This window comes from Anopheles marshallii, chromosome 3 (assembly GCF_943734725.1).
Source record: "Anopheles marshallii chromosome 3, idAnoMarsDA_429_01, whole genome shotgun sequence".
NCBI classification, from domain to species: Eukaryota; Metazoa; Arthropoda; class Insecta; order Diptera; family Culicidae; genus Anopheles; species Anopheles marshallii.
Window position 1 is genome coordinate 31054940 of NC_071327.1, and position 24710 is coordinate 31079649.

Consider the following 24710-nt stretch of genomic DNA (forward strand, 5'->3'; position numbering starts at 1 on the left):
ACGCCCGTATCGTTCGTACCCGCCTAATGGTATTGATAATGTTCCAGCCAAACTACCACAAGACCTCTCGAACTGCCGTGCAGAATGGTCTCACGGAACAGACGGGAAACACTGGGCCGGTAACTTCTCGGCGAGTAGATTACAGGGAAGAACTCGACACAAACACACACTTACACCCTACACCAGGGATAAAGGATGCCAGTTAATGAAATCATAACGGGAATATGAAATGAGATTATTAATTTAAAACAATGCGGGATTAGAACATTAGTGGCAATGAGCGCGAGCACGAAGCACATTGAAGAAGATTAAAAGATTGTTGGCGATTAAGCGATGGGCTTTAGTGTCTTGCCGCGTCCGCGCCGTGCACTCACTTCTCACGTTTCCGTTTATCAGTCCACCGATCAGCCACTCTCGTGAATGTGCGGAGAAACGATATGAGAAAGCCAACCGGACGTGGATTAAAATGTGCTCAGCTGTAAGTGATAGGATTATGGGGATGCCATTCACCAGTCCGGATGCCAAAGGGACCGGGAAGACAATGTGTTTAATGGTTGTCCCGGGGATTTCGGTTGCGCCAACACATCCTGCCAGGGACATTATCACGATACACGGAATGGCTAATTGAGCAGCAGCTCAGTCCATTTTGCAGTGAATAAGTTTGTTACTGTTTTTGGGCTGAAGTTGGATGGAGGAAGAAGTAACGCGCAAGTGAAAGGATAACGTTGAGAGCATTCTGTTGAAAAGCTTGCACATGAATAACAAACTGGCGCATATTGTCAGTAAATGTGGTTATGAGAAGATATATTACTGGTACCGTAAGGAAATATCAATGAAGTCGTTATTTAATTTTATTCCGTTTTATAAAGAGTCTTCTTTGTTCTTCGAATTGTTTCATATGCGCTAAAGAACCATTTATACACATTATTTTAGTCAGTATATTTCTTCATAATTACTATTTTACTCGATTCATTAAAAAACAACAGCTTAAAACATAGTTTACGTTAATTAGTAACTTAGCTCACCAACCCAACTACGGCACAAAGACCAACTTTACATGGACATTTCTGTTAAATAGAATGGTACGACTGTTTTCCCAGAACACTTTGCCATGAACCGTCGCATTTGCTGATTATTTCATTCAATTAACAAACTTCATGGCAATTAGTACGTTACAACTGCATCCTTCAGAGCGATGCAGTTACAACCATCAAGCTCGTTAGATTACTTACGGCGCTGTGTGCTTTCTCACGAAAGCTTGTGGGCAGATATCGACCTCGGGGGTTGGATGATGCAAACGTATGGATATATCAAGCACAAAACCGTACCCGTACAACAAAGCGTACTATCAAACTCCTAATTGTCCATCCCAATGGCAACTCCAGGGATGGGCATCATACACATACACACACGCCTATAAAAAAGACAAACTAAAGCTTCAATCCTATTATGACTTTACCAAACGACTTCGAAACCACATCATCAAAGCATCGTTCCATTGGCGGGGGGTGTGTGTGTGTGTGTGACGGTGCACCGCACTGCAGTTCATGCACGCACGGTACACAATGGCTGGCTCGGAGTTGTTTCCATTTCAGAGCTCGTTAGCAGACAAACAAACCCCCAAACACATCCTGCTACGACTGTCATTGCTGGTGCAAGCGCCGGGATGGTAACAGAAAAGTTCAGAAAGTTCGCCTGGCCAGGAGATAAATGAGCCAACTTCATTTGATCACGTTCTTTGCATCCCAAACCCGGACCCGTGTTCGTTTCTTTCACGAACCGAGTGTCACCAACCCATAATTGTTGGACGATGTTTGCTTTCCCTGTCAGTTCGTCCTTCGCTCCGTCACGGGACAAGACGGATAAAGTTCCTTTTTGCCACTTCTTTCTAGATCGCCATACGCAAGAAAGGAATTCGGCTGGGGGGAGCTTTTTTGCATGTCAAAATTTATTTGCCATCATTAGACGACCTTAGACGAAGAGTAGAAATCGTGGTAGCGCACTCAGCTCATGAGGTCATGTAGTTGAACGCAGTTCGATTTTCCAACATCTCGATGGGATGACCCCCATTACCGTGCAGGGACACTTAACAGTGTTGGTATGCTTGCAGCATGATGATCCCAACTAATGGCACACCGAAACCAAGTCGACCATCCACTTTATGACTTGTTCACAGTTGCGCTCATGAAGCGGCCACCCAAATTGGAACCAACATAATAGTAATAATGACAAAGTTCGGCACTGAATCGATCATCGTCGAACGGTGATGCACCGAACCCAATGGAAGACATGTCGGACACACTTCATCCCACCTTGGTAGCTGGTTGAAAAATCATCCATCTTGTCAGGGTTCTAGCACCGGACACAAATTATGCTGCAGTGCAGATTCGTGGTACGAGCTTCGGATTGGACAGACCCGGCAGTGACAACTGTGCGCTGCAGCTCATTGATATTCCGCTTGCGGTTTTGCGGACACTGCACACTTTAGTGTACGTGTTGGGGTATGTGTCTGTCCGAGTGCGAGTACCTATGCGGAGGACAACTTTATTTAGCTAATATATCAATTTCTATCGATTTAATCTAAATCGATTTTGAGCTCATCCCCCGGAGCGCTTCTTGAAGGATGGTGATCCGGATGGTTCTGTTGAGCGAGAAGATATAAATTGTCACAATCAACTGGCAAGCGCACAAGGTAGCTACTGAAGCCTAAATGGTGCTATTGCTGGGACACTCTGTAGGCCACAAGGTGTCTACCTTTGAGTTTCCCTGGACGTCCTAACAATAACGTTAATAGAGACGACTCTTGCATGACATCACAGCAAGAAAAGGAGAGAGAGAACGAGAATGTTTCCCTCGAGGGTTAATGCGTTACCATGGCCACTCGAACTCGGCCTATGTGCCATTGGTGGTTTTTGTGGGCGCCAGGTCACTTCCCATTGCGAACCACTGTGCCCTGGTCGGTAGCCGAGCAGGAAATTACCGTCAAAACTTTGGCTAATGGATAATTAAACACAATCCAATTAAAATGAGGCTCCCACTGTAGGACTGTGCATAGACCTACGTGTACCGTGTTGCCTCGGGGTTGAACTTGTGCGACCTGAAAGTTACGAACAATCCGCAAGGTGACAGTTGGAAAATTGAAGAATCAGTGGTTTGACCGTCTTCCGACTGACTTTCCATTTTAATGAAGTCGGTTAAGGAGACGCACAAGTTTGAAGTTGAGGCAATAGGAGAACGCGGAGCACAGCATAGTGATTGTTCATCTATGTTGGTTGATTCTTAATTGAGGCCTTTGACAAAAAACCTCTTAAAGACGCGTGGAAAGATTAAGATAAAGATTCACGTCAAGAAATTAATTGAAGTTTAAATGGAAGTAACTTACAAAGCTGTGTTAAAATATTACAGTTGACAAGAACTGCTATGAGTTAGTTACCTGTAAAAGACAAAAGAAAAAGAATCATATTAGTGAAGGAACCCCAAAGTACGCGAAAGTCATCAAGAAGAGTAATAGTCATGTTTGAATGATGTTTATGTCTACGAAAAATTTGTAACTTGTGAATGACTGAATACTAATTCAAAATTACCAAATCGAAGGCTCGGCTTCAGAAAAAAGGCATGTAATCACTGTTGTTTAACAAACTCTCTTCTATAAACAACTTAACCAGAAATAGCTGAATGTACAGCATTTCCACCACAATGTCAATTCACAATCTTCTCAAGCAATTTGTTGCAACTTCAAGTGCTACTGCAGCAGTGAATATTATCTGATCGATTTCATTCAATACACCAGCTCGCATAAGAAGGGTGAAGATTGTTTTATGGGGTTGATAATTTCAATAACGAGAACTGTTAGACTACGCCAAGAAACTGTTCGCTTGCTGCAAAGAAAACCGAGCTGGTTTGCAGTGGTATATGCTGCAGGTTAAAAGGTTCCCCATTGAAACGGATTGTGACAAGAGTAATAAATAGAGCTGATGCAACCGGACACCAGCTGGTGCTTCGTGATGGTGCCCCATAAGCATCCGGAGCTTGCTTCACTGCCAAGTGACCCTTAGCTGCGGTCCTTTCTCTGTGATGGTACGCCTCTTTGTGCGTCCTTCAACGGTGAGTTAGCTAAGTTTTGCCATCTTGGCAGGACTCCGTTCATACCGGCTTCGGGTGGGAGGGACAGCAATAATGAAAAAGTACACTCGATGCTCTCGATTCAACATCGAACGGATTTTCTTGAATCGAGCCAAGAACAAACATGATGCTGATGCAGCATCTGCCAGCTGCGTACTGTTTTATCAACTGCCCCCAAGAATGCATACACCGGACACGAGATGAGCTCGAGCACAGTGTCCTTTATTCTCTGGTCGCCTTTGTGTGACGGTTGGCTGCAAGCAGGGAGACAAATTCCAGCTGCTTATCGATCGAGCTCGTTGTACCATTTCGAGATTTGTACGGGGCCATTTCCTTTTCAAGCAATGCCGAGTGACATTATCGGTGAAAAGAAAGCAGAAATCTTGCGGGCAACCTCAGAAGCGGACATTTCCTTGCCTCGTAAAGTAAATCTGGCGTAAATAAGATGGTTGATTTCAGCCGCAACACTAAGCAAACACTTGCTTGGGTGATTGACTTTCCTCATCGATAATGGATGGACTGTTGTAGCCGTGGAAATGTAAACAAGTAAAAATCGTTTCGTCTAGCAACGTCCAGGAAGTCTTTCATCTACATTGCACTTGCGTTAAATATTTACCCTAAATGAAACATTCATTAATATTTAACAGGATCGTTTCTTAACAATACACAACATTGAATACGCTTTAATGATTGAGGGAATGGTGGCGGTGCCGTACTGCAAACCATCTAAGACCAGCGCATCCGGGATGGATGGATGTTGCATAGGTTGCCATCGAAAGCAGGGGCAACATTATTCCCTGCAGGCTTACGTTCGTGTACCGGAAATTATCAAACGTATCCGTACGCTCGACTGCATCCCGAATGCGTCGGTGAATTTTGGATTAAAATCGAACGTCATTCTCCCTGGGCATGGGCCACAATCGGATGCGTCGTAAATCAAACGAGAATAATATCCACACCACAAATCATTCTGCTGATATACGTATCCTTTTGTTTCTCGTGGACTGGAGAAAAAATGGCATAAAAAAGAAAAACAAAAAAAAAAAAACATACAACAGTCGAAAGTTGCTGAACTTGTTTCATCCCCAAAGTGAAGGGCATGATGTTCTTTGTGCTTGGGGTTTTTTTAGCCAGCTGTTCGCGTAGACAATCTGTTTTACACACCCAAATTACACACCGAAACATGCTTCAAACAGTAGCAAACAAAGGAAAAATTCATGCAAGTAATCATAAAAAATGCACCCAACTGCAGCAAGCGCATTACATTCATAAACGCAACACTACACAAAGCGGTACTGTGGGTAAAGTGCAAACATTGAGAGGTGGTGTTTTCCCCGACGACTAGTGAGTTGTGAAAATTTGGCCTATCTGCATCGATATGCGATGGTTCAGTTCACCATGTGCGAATCATGGTAATGTCTGTATTATTCAAGTTAACGAAATATAAAACTTATTTTAAGATAGTTAATAATGTTAACATAACTATATGTTTTGTCGTATTGCTATGAATGAAATAAAAAAAAACAAACCCTACAAACAACGTCATTGTAAGCATCATTTGCAAAACGCAAAACCAGGTATAATATGCTTGTATAAATGCATGATTTCAGATATTTTTGATTCAAATTCATAAAATTAATATCTTGGTGCTGTTCTTCTTGTAGTTGTACCACAACACTTAATTTTTTTAATGCCTAGTTTAATCTAGATAAAGTAAAAAATTAAAGGACACAAATTAGCTTAATTTCTCTTGGTCCCTTGGAAATAATTGCATAGCGCCCAGAATTATGCAATACAAAAATTTAACGGTAACATTTGTACTTGAAAATTTAGCTTGCAAAAAAGGTTATTATTTGTAGCATTTTAGATTAAGGAATTCTTATTTTGTTGCATTTATAACGGTTATTTGTTGCATTATCTAGTTGTAGGAATTATTTCTCACAATTTTTAATTGTACAGTTTGATCTATGTTTGTCCTTAGTTGTCCATAATCTTTCACACTGTTCCGTTAATACATGTGGCAAAAGAGAGCAATAAAGCTTTCCGTCGCATTTTTTTTTGGTAACAAATGCAATACACATACAGAAAAACACCAAAGCCGCGTCTCTGAAGTGGGTCTGGTTTTTGTTGCTATTTTCAAGGTTTCTTTCCCGTGTTGATTTCCTTCCGATACGAACCGACTCGTCAAACACGGCCAGGATAATGGATAATGAAAAACGCAAACATATGCACCGGAGATTTTCAATCTTTGCTCGTTTTTTGTTTGTTTGTGTGTGTGTGTGTGTGTGTGTGTGTGTGTGTGGTATTATGGTGTCTGATACAGGCAAGCACATTGTCCAACGTGCTAAGCGTATCTCCTGTTGTTTTGTTTGATTTCTTTCACAAAGTGTATGCGGTGCTGTGGTTTAGGCCGTATCGTTTCCCACCGAATTGATGGTGGAAGGATTTTTTACGGTATGATGCATTTATCATCAAAAGAGTAAACCTTCACCGTGTTGAATTTAACTTCAGCAGGGAAGATAAAAAGAAAATGAACGACATGATGCTTGGAAGCAAAAAAAGAGCTCATCCGATGTCTTATCGATGTCGCAGTATCAAGGTTCCAAAGTGAAGCAAAAGAATGAAGAGGTTTTTTGTTTGCAATTCAGTATGCACAGTAAAATGAAATTGAGCTCTGCTCACCTTTAATGTGTCGGTAAGCCAAATTAAACCAAATACACATGGAATGGTTCCGCTGTGAACAACCTCATGCAGGGAAAATGACGAACAGGATCGGACCGATGTTTTGAGGCATTATTTGCATCGTTTTCGTTTTCTCTGCACACTCCTGCAACGTAATGCACGATGAAGTAATGAGAATCCTCCACGAGGACTAGCCACAGTAATAAAGAGATAGATAAAAGTGGAATGATTAAAGGAATGTTACTGAAGAGGTGCTTGAACAGTTTGCTAAATTAATGGGGAAAGATCACTCATTCTAGCTGCATCGAGTGAAACGTTCGGAGGTTGAAGTGTACGAGTGAATCCTTGTGGGAAAATAGACAGACAGACAGGAACAAAGTAACTTCAATCCGTCATGCACAGTTTAAACGACAAGCGACACGCTGGTTGGAGACATCTTGAAAACGTAACGCGATTTTAAGATAAAAGACAAATAATAATGATCAGCAGTTAGCGGAACAATTAGGAGCATTGAGTGTGCGGCTCCGGTAAAGGGAGCAGGTAGCATGAAATAAAGTATTACTCTCTCACATTGCCTCAGTAATAGCCCGATAAGTAATGGTGCACTTTGAAATTTGATACTGACACTGTAATCTACCATCTAATGATAATGATTTAAAAGCAACAAAGATTAAACTTCATTTTCGCAATTTAACTAACCAACAAGCTATAGATTTTGTGAATTTTTATTTTTTTTTTTTAGCTGAGAACCCACAATGATAAGACAAGGCAACTGTTATGCGCCATGATAAGCCTTATCTGTCGGTGTACCTCACCTCGTTTGATAACAGTCATTCAAATTCGAATGTTTTTACTCAGTTGTGGACGCTTGTGGTCTTCAGTTGATAAGTGTCTACGGGACCGGGTAGAGTTACGTTACGAACAGTCTACTGGCCACCTAAAAAATGTTGTGGTTATTTACGCTGGTAGTCGGGTACTTGGGTTATCTGCTGCTCAAGTACCACCAACACCGACAGAAGCTATTGGCAATACGAGACAAGTTTGGAGGTCCCGACACGGACTACTTTTTGGGAACGTTTAAAATATTTAAAAACAAAAGCATTCCAGGTAAGGCTATTGCTCCATCTGGTACCATTGCAGCAGTGGAGATTAAAGCACTCTCCTTCGTTTTAGATATATTCGACATTGTGATTGGAATGCACAAACGTTATGGCCAGGATGTGGCGATTATTGGTGCCTTCAACGACCTGGTGCTGGATCTTTCGAGCTCAAAAAATGTGGAAAAAATCCTGCTAGCTAAAACCACCAAGAAATCGTTCGTGTACGATTATCTGGAGCCGTGGTTAGGGACGGGTCTGCTAATCTCGTTCGGCGAAAAGTGGTTCCAGCGACGTAAGATAATAACGCCAGCGTTCCACTTCAAAATATTGGACCAGTTTATGGACGTGTTTAATGAGGAAGCGGACGTGCTGGTATCAAAGCTGGAGAAGCACGTTGACAAGGGCGAGTTCGACATCTACGACTATGTGACACTGTACGCTTTGGACAGTATTTGTGGTAAGTGACAGCACTAGGTTATGATTTGTAACAGGGCTTAGAAGAACTCCTACACTTTAGCAACTTCCATGGGTGTTCGCATCCATGCTCAGGACGATCCCAACAACGAGTACGTACAGGCTGTCAAGCAGATGAGTGTGTTCTTTCTACGACGCGTGTTTAGCCTGTTACGTCAGTTCCCGTCACTCTTCTTCCTATATCCATTCGCCAAGGAACAGGGTCGAGTCATCAAGAAGTTGCATCACTTCACCAATTCCGTTATCGAAAATAGACGGTCACAGCTCGAGAAAGAACAACACCTGGGGCAGGTGGAGTTCGACGTGGATGAGGATGATCTTTACTCGAAGCGTCGCAACACATTCCTCGATCAGCTGCTGAAGGTGTCGATCGATGGTAAACCACTCAGTACTGCCGACATTCGCGAGGAGGTGGACACGTTCATGTTCGAAGGACACGACACAACGACTTCCGGCATTTCGTTCACTATTCTGCATCTGGCTAAATATCAGGACGTGCAACAGAAGCTGTACGAGGAAATTGACCGAATATTGGGAGATGAAAAGCAGAAAATTCCTCTGTCGAATGCGATGCTGCAAGATTTTAAGTACCTCGATATGGTGATAAAGGAATCGTTGAGGCTCGTACCACCGGTACCAATCATTGGTCGAAAGCTGTTGGAGGACATGGAAATCAGTGAGTAGTTTGCTTTCTTTTTTGTTAAACAACGATGTCTATCCTTCCGACGGACCATCCTGTTGCTCCGTTCGAGTGCTTTTTGCTCGCGTACCAAACAGGGATCAATCTTCATTTGCGTTCGGTTTTCCTCCCCGTTCCGGACCGGGTGGTACTTTTTTTCTACACAGACGGTACTACCATCCCGGCGGGCACATCGATTTCAATCAAAATCTTCAACATCCACCGCAACCCGACCGTCTTTCCCGATCCGGAACGATTCGACCCGGAACGGTTCTCGGAAGCGAACGAAATCAAGCGAGGACCGTATGACTACATCCCGTTCAGTGCGGGCTCGAGAAACTGTATTGGACAGCGGTACGCACTGCTGGAGATGAAGGTTACGATCGTGAAGCTGCTGGCCAGCTATCAGATCCTGCCGGGTGAATCGGGCCGTCGCATGCGGTATAAGACGGATCTGGTGATCCGGCCGACCGAGGGCATCCCGGTGAAGCTGGTGAGACGTGCGTGATTGACGTGCAGGAGTGATGGAGTACTACAGTGTAGTTGAAATGTACTTAGGATCCGCATCGATAGGTTCATTACGAACAAGAAAGAATTGTTCATAACTAATATTATATTTATCGTCATAATTAATATGACTATTTTTGGCCTTTTCTTAGCCTAAGCAAGGAGCGTCTAGGAGCGATATTAAAATTTAAAAAAAAATTTAACATTGAAATTTACCATTATTTAAAATTGAAAACAGTTCAACAATCGTAATTCACATTTTTAATTCAAATTGTGATGAAACCGTTTAATTGCAAATTGCATACATCTTAGCGTATTTATGCAAATGGCTAAGTCAGAAAGTATGTTATGCTTGAAATAAGTAATTGAAGTTTAATATTTTTTTGCACATAATAGATCTTTATTTGTACCAATGTAATTTATTTTACGATTGATTTTACGGATTTTACGGAACATTAAAAAAATCCAAAATTTATATCAAGTACAATGAAGCTTGCTCTGCATATTTTGGTGCTTAAACGTGGTGCTAATCTGGTGCTAATACCTTTTTTTTCAACATTCTATCTAGGATTGCTTGCTTCGTGTAAATATTTAAACAACGAGCCAGAAGGAAAGATAAATAAGCTTTATTTGATTTATCTTGTTCGTAATCCATTACTTTCCTGTTCCGTGATCGGTTGTATGCTTTTGCACGTAAATATGTTTCACCTACCTGCTTCTGTTCCGCTTACCGGTTATCAAATTACCTTACTCGTGCGCTTCGCTCCCACAAGCATGGTTATGAATGGTTTTTTTTTCTTGTGATGGAAACGGTAAAATATATCCTTCTAACAGACAAAACAAACCTGCTTCCCTGCCAAACAAATCCGGCTGGGTCGGGGAATCATCGTGTGCACTGTCAAAATTCGTCACGCATCCTTCCCGTGTGGCATAAAATTTAACTCACATTACATGGCAAAACTTATTACACCCGGCACATATTTATGACAAATTCCCTCACCTTGGACCCCACCTGTTTCCTGTTCCCATCCAAAAGTCTGAGTCTCGACTTTTAGTCAGTACCGGGAGTGATGTTTGGGCTGTTGGCCAATTTCGATCCATCCCACTTGCGTTTGACACACAGGCAGTCACACATTCTGCTATTGGGTAGGCTATTATTTACCGACTACAAAAACATCGGTCCCGATGGCCAAGGGAAGGAATAACAAAATGGGGATAAGCCTGGATCATGCGGAGCATCGTAGCGCGGCGAAACGGTCCCACCGGAAAGTGCGAACATCGACATTTCAGACATGATTATGAGCGGCTAATATAAATAAATAGAGGGAAAATATCGTTCCAGGGACAATACTTCCCGTCGCTAGTTTGGGTAGAGACCAATTGGGAGGAGAGCAAAAAAAATCCCACCAACAGCTTTTCCCGCCCCATCGAAGGTAACTCCCGAATGAAGACGCACAAGGGAAACGCAATGGGCGCAGTCCCTTTTTCGGGTCTGCATAAATATTGTGAAGGAGTAATAATGTGCCCTTTATTGCCCATTGTTGCGTAACCACACTCGGACCCAGAAGGGAAGCTTCGTGACCGAGTAAAACGAGCACCTTTTGCTGGATGTCACTGGGCCACTGGGTGGGCCGAGTCGATGGCCGTGCAGATCCCCCTTTTTTTGGTAGTGCAATTTATGCTAACCGACGTGCTGGCGGACTGGTCATTGTGAAGTACGTGCGAATTGATGTTGGCCCCGCACGGCGGGATGTAGGTCGTTCCGTTGGACAGGGTGGCTTCCTGATTGTTCTTTTTTTTGCTCTTTTCGATAGGATGGAAAGCAGGATATCCTTAATTCCCTCAAGTTCTGCTTCACATGGCCATTCCCTTCTTGTTTAACTTAACCCTCACAATAGTGGTAATGATCGTAGCGATGATGATTATGAGCCGGTGAACGGTATCCCTTTTGTGCCGTTTGGTTCCGTCTTTCTCGAGGCAAAACCGATCGATACTAACACTATCAGACGCACCGAAGCTCGGCAGGACATCAGCAAAGGTAGATTTGAAATCTGCTTACCGAACGGGAGAAAGATATCCCCATTCACCTACTAATGAAGACAACCAACAGCGCACGGGAATAGTTACGATAAGAAAAACGAGAACTGAACACCCTCCAACGAGTCAACGAGGCCTTCTTCGGGCTACGCTTTCGGAAGCGTTTTGTTTTCAGCTGTTTGTGCTGCTCGATTTTATATACTCAAAAGCCCAGCAGGGCGCCCGCACTCGGTATTGATTGCGGAGCCTGTCGAGTGCAGCTCTGCGAGTCTTCCCCAGGTGGGGAGTAAACCACCAGAACCACGTAACATCCTGCTGTGGGACCACGTTTGCCCACGTCGAGCCAGTATCCCGCCGCGGCTCTATTTTCCCAAATCTATTTTTATGCTCCTGTGGCGTAGTATTGTTGCACAGTTTCTTCGTTCAACTTCCTTGCCCACGTACATCGCTGTCGGTCGGCAACGAGACAGAACGACGGAAAGTTAAGCTTTCGAGTTGCGTGTGACCCCGGTGGCGTGCGTTTGGATTTTCGGGGGTGTTTACCACTTGCAGGAACAGTACCTTTCCGCTCGGGTCGATGTGTCTCTCATAAATTCGATTGCTAACGACTTTTCAGCATACGAACGGACCATAACAATAACTTTAATTGAGTGACTATTTACCCGGCGTCGGAAAGTGCTCAAGAATGTTTTGCGGCCATTTTTTTTCTTTTCGGACGCCTTGGGACGATGCAGTCTTCAGCTGCCGTTTTGTCAGTGGTTTTGTTACGAGTAGCGGTGCTACATTCCTTTCACATTCCTTTACGGGAAATCAGTCACCAAAGTATGTGAAAGGTTTATTCGAACCTGAACCGGGAAGTACAACTTTAACCTCACTCTTTTACCGGAGGCTCAAAACCAGTACAACTTTGTACGGAAAATGTGGGTCAGACGAACACAAACACACGCCACCGGGAAGATGAAGCACGACCGGAACAACAGTTCGGTCCGGAAAATGCTCCAGTCTAGACCAATTTATTTCACTACCAAATGAGTGTCTGGCTTGTTGAGGCTCGGAATGTACGGGGCATTATTTTCCCCATTTCCCCACAAAGTGGCTATAACATGTTGCTGTAGCTAGGAAAGTGTTGAAACTGTATCCTGTTTTCATTAAATTCCACATTTAAAAGCGTCATTGCACCATACCGAGAACGGGGCAAAAGCTCCATTTACCTTAAATGGAAGCAGTGCACCACAAAGCATTAAAAGCCCCGTGTAACTGAGATACAAGAAAAAAAAAACACGCACAGCAAACAAATAAACTCCTCACGGCTGGGGGAAGCTTTTTTAAAATGTAATTGGAAATAAAAACTCCAAACAGTAATGGTTTCCCATTTAACGATTTGCTGACCTAGGCAAAGGCAAAAACCCTCCACAAAAGCAAAACGAATGCTTTGCAACTGTCACCTGGGGCAAGTCTTCCGCGGCATCGGGAAGTCATTCGCTTTTCCTGATGGCAAAGTGGGTCGGGTAAGAAAGAAAGGAAAAAAAGCTGGAAGGTATTAACAAAATGTGGCAGATAGCAAATTGAAAATCACATAAATTATTTATGACATCCGTTTGTTTCCTGGGCGGTCACAATAAAACCCCTGGCGAAGGTAAGGATGGAGTGGCTGCAAAAAAGCATAATGGCAGTTGCTGCCGGTGTCATGTTGGGTCGGGTTCGTGTTGTCAGTTTTTTTCTTGCTTTTTAGCCTGTAAATAAATAAGTAGACAGACGGACGGACTGGATACAAACTATGGTGGAAGATGCTACTGTTATTTTATTCGTGGCGTGGCGTGGCGAGCTCAAAGAATCCTACGACCATACTTAGCCCGAGGAAGTTACATCACGAGTTGATGGGTTGAAGAGGTTTGGTAGCCCATAAGGAGGCGGAATGGAAATGGAATAGCCGACAGCTTCAGTGAGAAGACATACTCCGGAGATGTCCCAAGTTGCTCCGTTAGTAAGGAACGCCAAGAATATGGCTCTAGTGTCGGTAGTGGCCCCAGCAGTTTTTGGCAGAATTTCTAGCCTTCTACCACCTTTTCCCTCGAGAGTGGTGCGGCACTCACATCCTTTGCTTGTCTTTTTTCCAATAAAGCGTACCGAAATAAAAATGAAGCAGTTAAGAAAACCATTCCAATGTGTGTTGTTTTGTTTCTCCCATTCTTGAGACAGCGTGCGGAGGCAAGGACTTGAAACTTGTCTTGCTTTCAAGCTCAACCTGTCGCTGTTTAGCCTTCTTGGTTTGAGGCGATTACTTTCCTTGTTCTCATTTTTATTTATCAGAACCACTCACCCGGTGGCATACTATGGTTTCGTTTTTTTTACCCAATAAAGACGTCCACCGTCAAACTTGGGGACGCACTATGTGGAGGGCTTTTGAGAAGTTGAGTAGGTTGTGAACTACCGCTTTCTAACGGACAACTTTCGAAAGCATCAAATTAGCTTTGTAACTTTGTTGCAAACAGCCAGGAATGGCAAGAATGTGCCTCAGTGTCACATCGACGTGTGGAAAGGTAATCGTGTTTAGTACTGGGAAAAATGTGAAGAAATCGTACAAATATTACATCGCAACCTTGCCTCGAAACACGGCCAAAGCTTGACAGGTGAGTGAGTCGACTTTACTCCTTTGTTAGACGGCGAACGTTGAACGAAAGCGAATAGCGGCAAACAACCGGTAAATAAACTGGCATCATCTGTGGTTTGGAAGGACACCTGACATCGGAGTGAGGTCATACTGGCATCCAGATTACACATTTCTTCTTTTACTGTTCACAGTCCATTTTGAACTGGCCATGGAACTACTGGGCCATTGGAAGGACGTTCTGTCGTGTCGTGGTAATTATCGCAATGAACTGCAACGAACCCAAACCGTACCACACGAGGAAACGGATTACGGATGTAATTATTTTGAAGACTTCCTACCTTTTCTTTTTTCGGTGTGTGTTGGATTCTCATTTTCTAACGTACGCTTTCTTTTTCTGCCACTTCTTCATGTGACTATTTTAATGAAAATTACAAGTGCTTGACATTAAAAGTGTGGGAAAATGGAAAGTTTCACACTCAGCTCAGCACTTGCACTCCGTGATGTAGGTGAAAGCAATCGGAACTAAATGGCGTCGCTTTCGACGTAACTGGGGCAATCGGTTTGAAATTATGCTAAGAAATTCTTTGTTACATTGTTTTACTAGTAATTAAGCTCAATTAAACTGCAATAAGCAAGAAAATTGTAAGTTTTGAGAGAAGTAGCTATTTTAAAATGATTTTTCAGTGTTGTAGACTATTTGCCATGATCGATTCAATGCTGGAATGTCATCGTATAGTTAAACGCCCAAATGTATGCAATACTTGAGTGTTGTACCATTTATTTATTGACTGCGTGTATCGCGAGTTTTGCAAAAGCAATAACAGTAACCATCTAGAGATGCGAGAGCTCAGTAGTACATGATAGCGCCCTTTGTAATGGAAATATGTAAAATCAGAGTTTCCTGAGTAACAATATTTATTATTGCCTTAAAGTATGCAATCTGTATAGCAAAATAGACTCTTTTAGCCGAACAGAATATATCGAATTATCGGCAAAAGTATCGCTTAAGGCATTTTGTTCTACAGCATGCATCCTGTCTCCGCTAAATCCTTTGCTGTTCGGCATCGTGTTAGGATAAGCCATTCAACATGTAGCTCATGTTTATCCTACGGGCGCTGATAGATTTCAATTGCTTAAGGATTCAAACAATCTCTCACCCCCAAAACACTAACGGCCACCGGTAGGCAAATTTATTTCTTCATCCGTTTCAAGTGCACGGGCTTAAGCGGTGTGGTGTAAAATTTGCCCATGCTTCACAGAGAATAGCCCTCGTACAGCCTCAGAGTAGGAGGGGTTAAATAATGGTGCACAAGTGCCTGCTTGCTCGACTGCACGAGCCCTGGCATCGTGGCTCCCAGCTAACAAAAGGTCCCAAGTTTAGCAATTTATGGAAAACGTATGTTTGCTCCTAATTTATTCTCCGGTACGGTGTTTAAACTGCTGGAATATTTTATACAACTGACCCCGTTCGGACCCCGTGTGTATGTGTGTGTGTGTAAATTTGCGTCCAGCAGCATCGGTTCGGCAAACATTCTGCGCTCTTTCTTCGATTGCATTCTTACGGTGCCAGCGATGCTAGCCACTTTCTTCGATGCGTTCCATTGTGTACCATTGTGCCATTAGTTCGTTCGGCGAGTTCACGTGCAGAAATGCAGAAAAACACACATACACACACCTACTACACATAAAGTCTGGCGGTACGTTTGGCCGGAAGTCGTTAGTAGTAGCCTCAGCCGGAAAAAGGACTGACCGTTTTACACGACAGACGAACAAGGTTCGGATGTGGAGTGAGAGTGAGCGAGGGAAAAGTGACTAACGCGTGGCCCAGCCCGTGTGTATAAAACAATGGTTGGCGGAAACAAATCATTAGTTCTGCTGGAGTACGTGCAGGCTCTTGCCACTTTGCGTTGCGCTGTTGGGTAGGATGCAGGAAAGTGTAGCTCACTTGTAGAGGATTGTAAAACGACTTGCTGAGGGTATTGCTCAGTTGCATCTTGCATCCTCTTGCAAGTTAAAGATATTGCACGAATCATGCGATGCCGTTGGAGGCGAGGATCTTTCGAAACATGACACCGGTATGGAATTAATTTGGAATACATTTGTTTGGCCAATTAATTTAACATCCTGTTAGGAGGATAGCATGAGACAAGCAAAGTGAGCTAGAAAAACAAATGAAAATAGGAGAATGGCGGAAGGCTGAAATCAAATATTTCTGAATCCTACAGCTTTAAGCTCTGTTTGTAAATGTTCCATAATAATCGCTCTACGATGCTATTTGCTTTGGTGATTAGAGTAATAATTTCTTTCCCAGCTTGCTTGTATTTGATTGGGGTGTTTATGAGAGTCCGATTATATAGCCACAAAGCGCGGCTCAGTTACAACAAAAAACAGGCGTGGTCTTAAGCAAACAATTGCTACCGATTGGCATCGTAACACTTATCGGGACCCACTAAACCAAACTACATCAATAATCATACGCAATAATCATAGCGCTAATGATGGTGTAGGAACAATCGTAAATAAGATTCCTTCCTGAAAGCTTTTGTTGAATCGCGAGGGTGGTTTACATATTTTTGGGTTCGACACGTCCCACCCGACTGAATCGAAGGGCAAAAGCTCGTTTCCTGCTACGAGCGTATTATGGAAATGTAGTTACAGCGCTGGCTATCGGATAAGAGTAGCGCTGAAGTACAAAAAGGGCTTTGTTTTTACCGTGCGTCCCGCTTGTTTACGGTATAATTTCACAATAATTTAATATTTATTTCAATTATATTTAATCACGCATTCAATCCCATTCCGTACCATGTGCCGTGACCCATCGCCCATTTTCCCGCCCTATGTGTGCCCGCTTAACTATATTGTTCCGCTGCAGGATGGGAACTGACTGGGCTGGTAAATGGTTAACCTGCCAGTAGCAATTACGGTGACTACTAAAGCCCTACATCCCCGTCCCGGACAGATCATGGATCCACCAAAATCGGATCGGAAATTAAAAAATCAGTCCCCAAAGTCGTGCCACTCAATGATCCTCTTAAACAACGACAACAATAATAGGAGCAAAATATAAAAAAGTACGGTCAACAGTGACTGGTGGACGGAAATAAAATGAACCACACCGACACCTTGATCCTCATCAAACTGAAAACCGCGTTCGAGCAGGGATCAATTTATACCGGACGAGGTCGTTTTTTTTTTATTTTACACCCATTTTAAAAGATTTTAAACCCCCCTAAACTAACCTCGGTCACTTTCGCCACGAAATTTAGGGGATGCTTTTCAAGAATAACAACAACAGCGACCATCCCCTCAAACACATCAAATACAAAAAAGCCTCCGGCCATGAAGCTACTCAACCACCCCCCGCACTGTTTGCTGTTGTTTTGCTTTCCTTTCTTTATCATTGATAAATCGTTCCCGTCGAAATGGCGTTTCGCATCAATTCCAGGATTAAGCATTCATCAGACCGGAGGACTTTAAGTACCGGGAACCGAGGGAATCGGTACCTAGGACAGGACAACCCTGTACGACAACGGTGTGAATTCGGGGTGCACTTGTTTCGGTCGGTAAATTTTAATCCGCTCTCTCTTTCTCTCTCTCGTTCGGTGTGTGTCTCTCGATTGCAATTCCGGTGAAACGTTTATATTGAAACGCGACCGGGCTTATTGATTACCCGTGGGCCAATCAATATGGTAAGCTAAGGAATCAAACGCAACACAGCCCAGATGCATGTAGTCGGTTTCCGGCAGTGAACCGTCAGTGTCCCAGTCGAATAAAAAAATGGGAAAAGCGGTTGTTGAAAATGTTTCCGTTATTATGGTTGGAAAGCTTTCAGATCACGTCCAGAATGGAATCGCTCAATCAAGTAGGTATGTGCTGTTTTTTGTTGGGCAAATACACATTCAAAACCCCAGACGTTGCGATGGTAACTTGAACGAAGGAAAAAAGGACCGTCCACCGACTACTTGGACATTAAATTCGCTTCAAACCCAAAGCTGGCAGTTTAAGAAACGAATAACCAGGGCCTTCGCCTGTTAAATCTGTGCTCCAGATCTGGGTCATTGATTTTCCTTTTTCTATTTCACCCCGAACATCTTCCAAGGGTTGGTCCGTGGTGTATTTTTTTACAACTAGAACCCAAAGAACCCATTTCAGTTTCAGTAATGTATGACTTTTCGAGGGAATATTCTGGGTCCTTTTTCTTCTTGGGTAAGCTTCAATCACGTGCGCCTATTGCCCGTGGGCCAACAAAACTTTCATTCATTGACGCTGATTGTATGGGTTGGTGGGAAAAGTTTCCCCCTCCCCCTTCCGAAAAGCACCTCCACACCCGTGGGACGTTAAATTAAGGTGAAAAACTAACCCGCCCAAAGGGCACACAGACACTTTGGAGGTTGTGGCGTCTATCGATCGGCTGCCGGCGTCGGTGTCTGTGCGATAGGCCGGACAGGCAGAAGGAATTTGTCAAATTAATAACACGATTAGATCGGGGACAGGACATCCGCACAGGACCGATGCGTGATGTGCCATTTGCTCCAGCCGGGTTTTAAAGGGCACACCTTCGCACGGACAACGATCCAAGATGGGTCTTCCGATTAGGAAGTTTCCATACGTTACTGTTATTGATAGGACAAGCTTCTTTGGGTGATAGGGCATGTAACTGGAGTCATCTTTATTGGGGTTAGATTAATGTTTGTAATAAAAGATGAAGCTGGTGATTAGCTACCTTTAGTTAAGAATAAAATATGGTTGCCCATAAACGTGATATAAACTAGCGAAAGGTAAAAAGCACCCCAAACCCCAAACTGAAATTTGTAAACAAATTCTTCCAAAGGAAAGGCATTCTATATCGCATTTCCTGCATCGAAAGCTTGCCGCATCTCACGATCATGCGACAAGTGGCTGTCTCGAGTATCTAAATGGATCTAACCTTCTCTGTTCCAATCGATCGAGCCATTTTTATACCCCAATCTCCTTGCTAAGAAGGGTACGAGTGGCCAATTCTCTGTATGCAGTCCGGAAATTGAATGCTGCCATTGGCGGGAAAATGACTCTTCGGTAGGATGTGGAGTTGGTGTGTTTTTTTGTTGTGGTTGTTGTTCCTCCTTTTACGGGGTACTGTGTGGTGGTGGTCAGCACAACAATTGCTACTGAAACGGTTCGGTAATGGAGCAATTGATACAGCGAAGTGGAACGGTTGGGTTGTGTTTAGTAGGACCTTTTATTTGTCTGCGGTTGGATTTGGGGAGGGTAGGAAATGGGGACTGCATTGTGGATTCGTCTACGACTCCATACTGTGTGGAAAGCAATCGTGTAGAGGAAATTGAACATTTCTCAAGCTTCTCCAGCGGACATTGGGATATTTACGGCAGTATCATATGAGTAGGGGGGAAGAGAATTGCGTTTGTCTGTATGTCATATATCAAGCAAAAATGGAAGTTGTTTGATAGTGTCCATTGTGAATCGATTTAGATACTATTCCTAAAGTGCAATACGTTTAAGTAAAATAATGCTTAACGAAGATAGTAATTCAATTGAGAAGCATTCATAATTTTTCTTCGTCTTTAGCTAAGGCCATCGATTAAAAAAAATCGATCCTTCTCTTCCACATTAAGACCACCTTAATCGTTCGAGAATAAAAACGCCACCGATACCAAACGGTTGTAAATCCCATATCGTTTGTCGAAACGGGTCACGTCCCAGGGTCGCTTCGAACGCTAGCGAAAAGCTAAAATCTCGCGAACTCGCCATCGAACCTTCTTAAGCTGTTCGGAACGTATCGAACCACTCGAGCAACGGTGAGATGCTTGCTGGAATCATTGTAAACTGCTTTCGTAAGTTAAACTGAAACCCCCACTGGCGCGGCATGGTATCGTGAAAGCAAGGAGAAAGTGTACGAAATATATTTAGCTCTTGAGTGGCCTCGAAGGAAATGCACGAGATGACGTGACTTACGGAATTGCTGTTGGTTTGTCGATTGGGAGCTAAGATAGGCGGTGTGGTAGTGAAGCAGTGTTTTAGTATTCAGTTCATTGCAGTGATGCAGAGCTGCAGTATTTGTCGCTACGGAATTCCTTTTTGTTTTACCATGGAAACAAATGGAAGGAATTGTTTCAGCAGTAGATTCTATAAAAATAAAACTGCTCTGTTTACATGGGCGCTTCAAGACAAAAAGCTCTGTTCCTCTAACCGGGATAAACGTTTCCTGCCTCTCGGACAATCCAGACCACTCGAATAATCTGAAATCAAGTGACGAGAGTTCTTTTTGAAAGAAATAATAACATTTTTTTTTTAAATTTGGTATTGAAAACGGAGCGTTTCTTAAGTAAATATTATTCTTTACGGTGTTATTACAACAAACGTTCTACTCATTCGATTACAAACAGCAGATCAAACCGAGATTCCGTGCAATTAAAATAGCGTTCTGCGTTATCGGTGTGCTTTTGTGAAAACACAATGTGCTCCACCTATTTGAGAAAAACGTTCCTCATGCCGCACGCACAATAATGGCCGGTTGAATCTCAGGAAATGCGATAAACACTCCGGAAAATGAATGTTGTTTCAGCGCTGCAGTTCGAATCAACAATTTTCCATCCATTTAAAATAACATATTGCAACGCAGTTGCTTTTCCCGTCGCCCGGATGCTATCGTTTGACTTACCTTGCCTAGGCCGATATTTTCCCGGTTCGCCATCCGACGGGCCAAACCGGCCGGTATCGGTGGCGGTGCCCGCTGGATCGCTCCACAGAAACCACCGTTCGCACTCATTTCCGTGGTGCCGTTTTTCGTTACCGGTGCAATTTCGCTACCGCCGGAAGCCAATCGTTGTGCAGCTCTGAAAGATGGAAAAATGGGGAAAAATGACAAAAAAATGTATGGCAAATATTAAAACAAGACGAGAAAAAAAAACCTACTGATATCGAGACAAAAGGCATAAAATGGGGAATTGAAACACAATGGCATAACGGGATCGCATCCCGAACCATCAATTGTATTGCAACGGGACCAGCAAGGATGGGATTTAACGCACTATAGTGCAAATGAAAAATAATGTTTTTTAATCAAATGTTAATTTTTCCACATTTGTGGAGCATTTTTCAAACCAAGAAACTACGATGACGCATTTGCGGGGTATAAAGCGGTGACTGTACTTCCGAGGAGACGATTTGTGCGGGCATCAAAATCAATTAAAATATTTTACATGCTGCTTCCATTATGCACACTATATTGGTTGGCATGATGAAGGGTCGGTTTCGCGTTTCGAGGCTTTTTTTTTGTTCTGTTCTTTTTTACTGTTGATTTATGGTGCAATTATTCAATGGGTCTGCGTCTGGAGGGAATCGAACAATATTGGATTGTTTGTGCAAAGTTGACAACGCAAGTTTGAACGATATTCTTTACTCCAAAACGTACCGTAATGATTACAAGACACAAATGAAATGATGTTTCACGATGAACCGATTGTTGAAGAGTCATAACAAATTGCACTAATAAAATGCTGGTATGAGATGCATATTTTTAATAGCTTAAGTACTAATTCCAAAGGTCGCACCATATTATAGAGCAGTTCGCACGATTTTGTGCCGAGTAACCATGACTTGGGCATTATTTCATCGCACGAGATACGCGCGTTCATTTGGAGAAGATTAAGAAAAAAAAAATACCACCACCAACACCTAGACGTAGCGTTATCGCTGATCGGGTATTTCGAGCGGCACATAGCAAATCGCCACCAAACTTCTATCTATCCGATTAGACATCTGTGTAAAACAATCACCCTTGGGTTGGCTAGATTTGTACAAGTATTCCAGTAAACAACGGTAAGTCGTGCGGGAAAGTGTTTCGTGTGAGCAAAATGATACTGCTAGTGGCTATTGTGGTGGTATACCTGAGCTATGTACTGTTCAAGTACCACCAAAAACGTCAGAAATTGCTACACATTCGCAAGCATTTCGATGGCCCTTACCCCGAGTACTTTCTTGGATGTTTCTATCTGTTCCGAAACAAATCTGTCCCAGGTAGGTAGCGATTAAAGTATGAGACGAGCATTGGACGCGACATTCAAGGTTGCATATTTTCCAGAAATATTCGACTTGATTAACGGAATGCACCATAAATATGGCGCCGATGTTAGTATGGTTGGTGCTTTCAATGACCTCGTGCTAGATATCTCCGGTGCCCAAAATTTGGAGAAGGTATTACTCGCCAAGACAACGAAAAAGTCCTTCCCGTACGAATTTCTCGAACCGTGGCTCGGTACCGGCTTGCTGCTGTCGTTCGGCGAAAAATGGTTCCAGCGGCGTAGAATCATAACACCCGCGTTTCACTTTAAAATTCTCGACCAATTCATGGACGTGTTCAACCACGAAGCGGACGTACTGGTGGCAAAGTTGGAGAAGCAGGTGAACAAACAAGAGTTCGATATCTACGATTATATCACGCTCTATGCACTGGACAGCATTTGCGGTAGGTAGTGCTTTGGATCTGTATGCAGGTGGTACGTTATCTTAATCGCTCTTTATCGCATACCTCCGCATTGTAGCAACATCGATGGGAGTGCAAATCAACGCGCAGGAGGATCCGAACAACGAGTACGCTCGGGGCGTAAAGCAAATGTCAGAGTTTATCTTCCGGCGCGTGTTTAGTGTGCTGCGTCAGTTTCCGTCACTGTTCTTCCTGTACCCGTTCGCCCGGGAACAGGGTCGGGTGATTAAGAAGCTGCATGATTTTACCAACTCTGTAATTGAGACGCGTCGCCGCCAGCTACAGGCAGAACAGTCCGTCGGTAAGGTGGAATTCAACGCGGATGAGGATGAGCTGTATACGAAGCGCCGGGATACTTTCCTCGATCAGTTGCTGAAGGTGACGATCGATGGTAAACCACTCAGTACGGCCGACATTCGCGAGGAGGTGGATACGTTCATGTTCGAAGGCCACGACACAACGACGTCCGGCATTTCGTTCACTATTCTTCAGCTGGCCAAACACCAGGACATTCAGCAGAAATTGTTTGAGGAGATTGATGGCATGCTGGGAGCGAACGCCAAAAGCACTGCATTAACCAGCACATTACTCCAGGAAATGAAGTACTTGGATTTGGTGATCAAAGAATCGTTACGCTTGGTACCTCCAGTCCCGTTCATTGGACGAAAACTCCTCGAAGATATGGAAATGAGTATGTATGCCTTCATCTTCCTTAGGAACTCATTGTACTAACGTGAGCTACGTTCACTTTCAGATGGCATTACGGTACCTGCTGGAACCACCATGTCTCTAAACATCTTCAACGTGCACCGCAATCCCAAAGTGTTCCCCGATCCGGAAAAGTTCGACCCGGAACGGTTCTCGGACGAAAACGAAATTAAGCGGGGACCCTACGATTACATTCCGTTCAGTGCCGGGTTCCGAAACTGCATCGGCCAGAAATACGCACTGTTGGAGATGAAGGTTACCATCGTAAAGCTGCTCGCTAGCTACCAAATTCTGCCCGGAGAATCCATCAATCAAGTGCGCTACAAGACGGATTTGGTTCTTCGTCCGACAGCCGGCATTCCGGTGAAACTTTTGAAGAGGAATTAAGGTGTTTGTGTTGTTTGTTGCTAATAATATATGTATCTTTAATCTGCTAGCTATAAAACGGGAACATAATAAATGTATAAACTTGTGATTATGCTTTATTCGCAGCTTTTGTCAATTCTCCTCTTTTCTTAGAGAATGAATTTATTAACAGATTTTCACAGACCTTTAATCTTGGGGGTTATTATTTCATATGAACATAGAAAAAAAACCCAACTTCCGTTGTCCTGGGGTTCCTAACCTCACCCTCCCTTAAAGTTGGCGTGGTAAAGTTTTTCTCTTCAAGAGAAGACGTTTTTCCTCCCAACTTTCCAGTTTTCTTTAGCTATCACCTCTTCTATAGAATATGTCCCAATTGTTAGCTGTTGTCACTTGAGGTTTCTTGGTTATTCCTGTTAAGATCTCTTCCTGTTTCTTTTGAACTCGTTTCACGAGTACAAGAAATGGATGCACAAGCAAGCCGTCGACGATCCGCAACTTTTACTCCACTTTAACCAAAAATTATATTAAAGTGTACGTAAAAAGAGACCCCGCAAAGAAAGCGGAAAAAAATCAGCAAATCTTGTACCGCCAATCGTTGATAAAAACGGCGAATGTTTTTGTCAGAACTTTCCTCATTCTTTCGCGTAACCGCCTCGGACGGCGGCATTACGGTGAACTTGGTCAACTTTCTTCGAGTTGGAGCTTTTGTTCGTGCAATCCTCGGTTGGGTTTCTCTGCTTTTGCACAAGGATATTGCCCATACTTGCCGCGAGCTCTGGCCACTAAGCCGATGAGGATAATGTTAAGAAGCATGAAACATAACAAATAATGCTTGCTGTAGTAGTAGTACGAAGTGGGGCGAAAAATAAGCTGCAGTACAAACGGTTTCCACATTAAACAGGAGTTCGTCCTAACAATCCGGCTCAGTCAATCCGTCTTTTT

At 43.3% G+C, this 24710-nt stretch overlaps 3 protein-coding genes across 3 annotated transcripts in view; 2 read left to right on the forward strand and 1 right to left on the reverse strand.

Moving 5' to 3' along the window:
* LOC128715741 (kinesin-like protein CG14535) overlaps positions 1–24710 on the reverse strand; it is an 87328-nt gene that overhangs the window by 32038 nt on the left and 30580 nt on the right. The window contains exon 4 of the mRNA XM_053810652.1: positions 20871–21045. Within this exon, the coding sequence (XP_053666627.1) occupies positions 20871–21045 (175 nt within the window). The remainder of the gene's footprint in view (positions 1–20870; positions 21046–24710) is intronic.
* Positions 7749–9565, forward strand: LOC128715743 (cytochrome P450 4c3-like). The gene is made up of 4 exons (XM_053810655.1): positions 7749–7911; positions 7978–8361; positions 8422–9054; positions 9225–9565. The coding sequence occupies exons 1-4, from the start codon at positions 7749–7751 to the stop codon at positions 9563–9565; spliced, it is 1521 nt and encodes a 506-aa protein (XP_053666630.1).
* LOC128715742 (cytochrome P450 4C1-like) lies at positions 22066–23789 on the forward strand. Its single transcript, XM_053810654.1, has 4 exons — positions 22066–22228; positions 22293–22676; positions 22753–23385; positions 23449–23789. The coding sequence occupies exons 1-4, from the start codon at positions 22066–22068 to the stop codon at positions 23787–23789; spliced, it is 1521 nt and encodes a 506-aa protein (XP_053666629.1).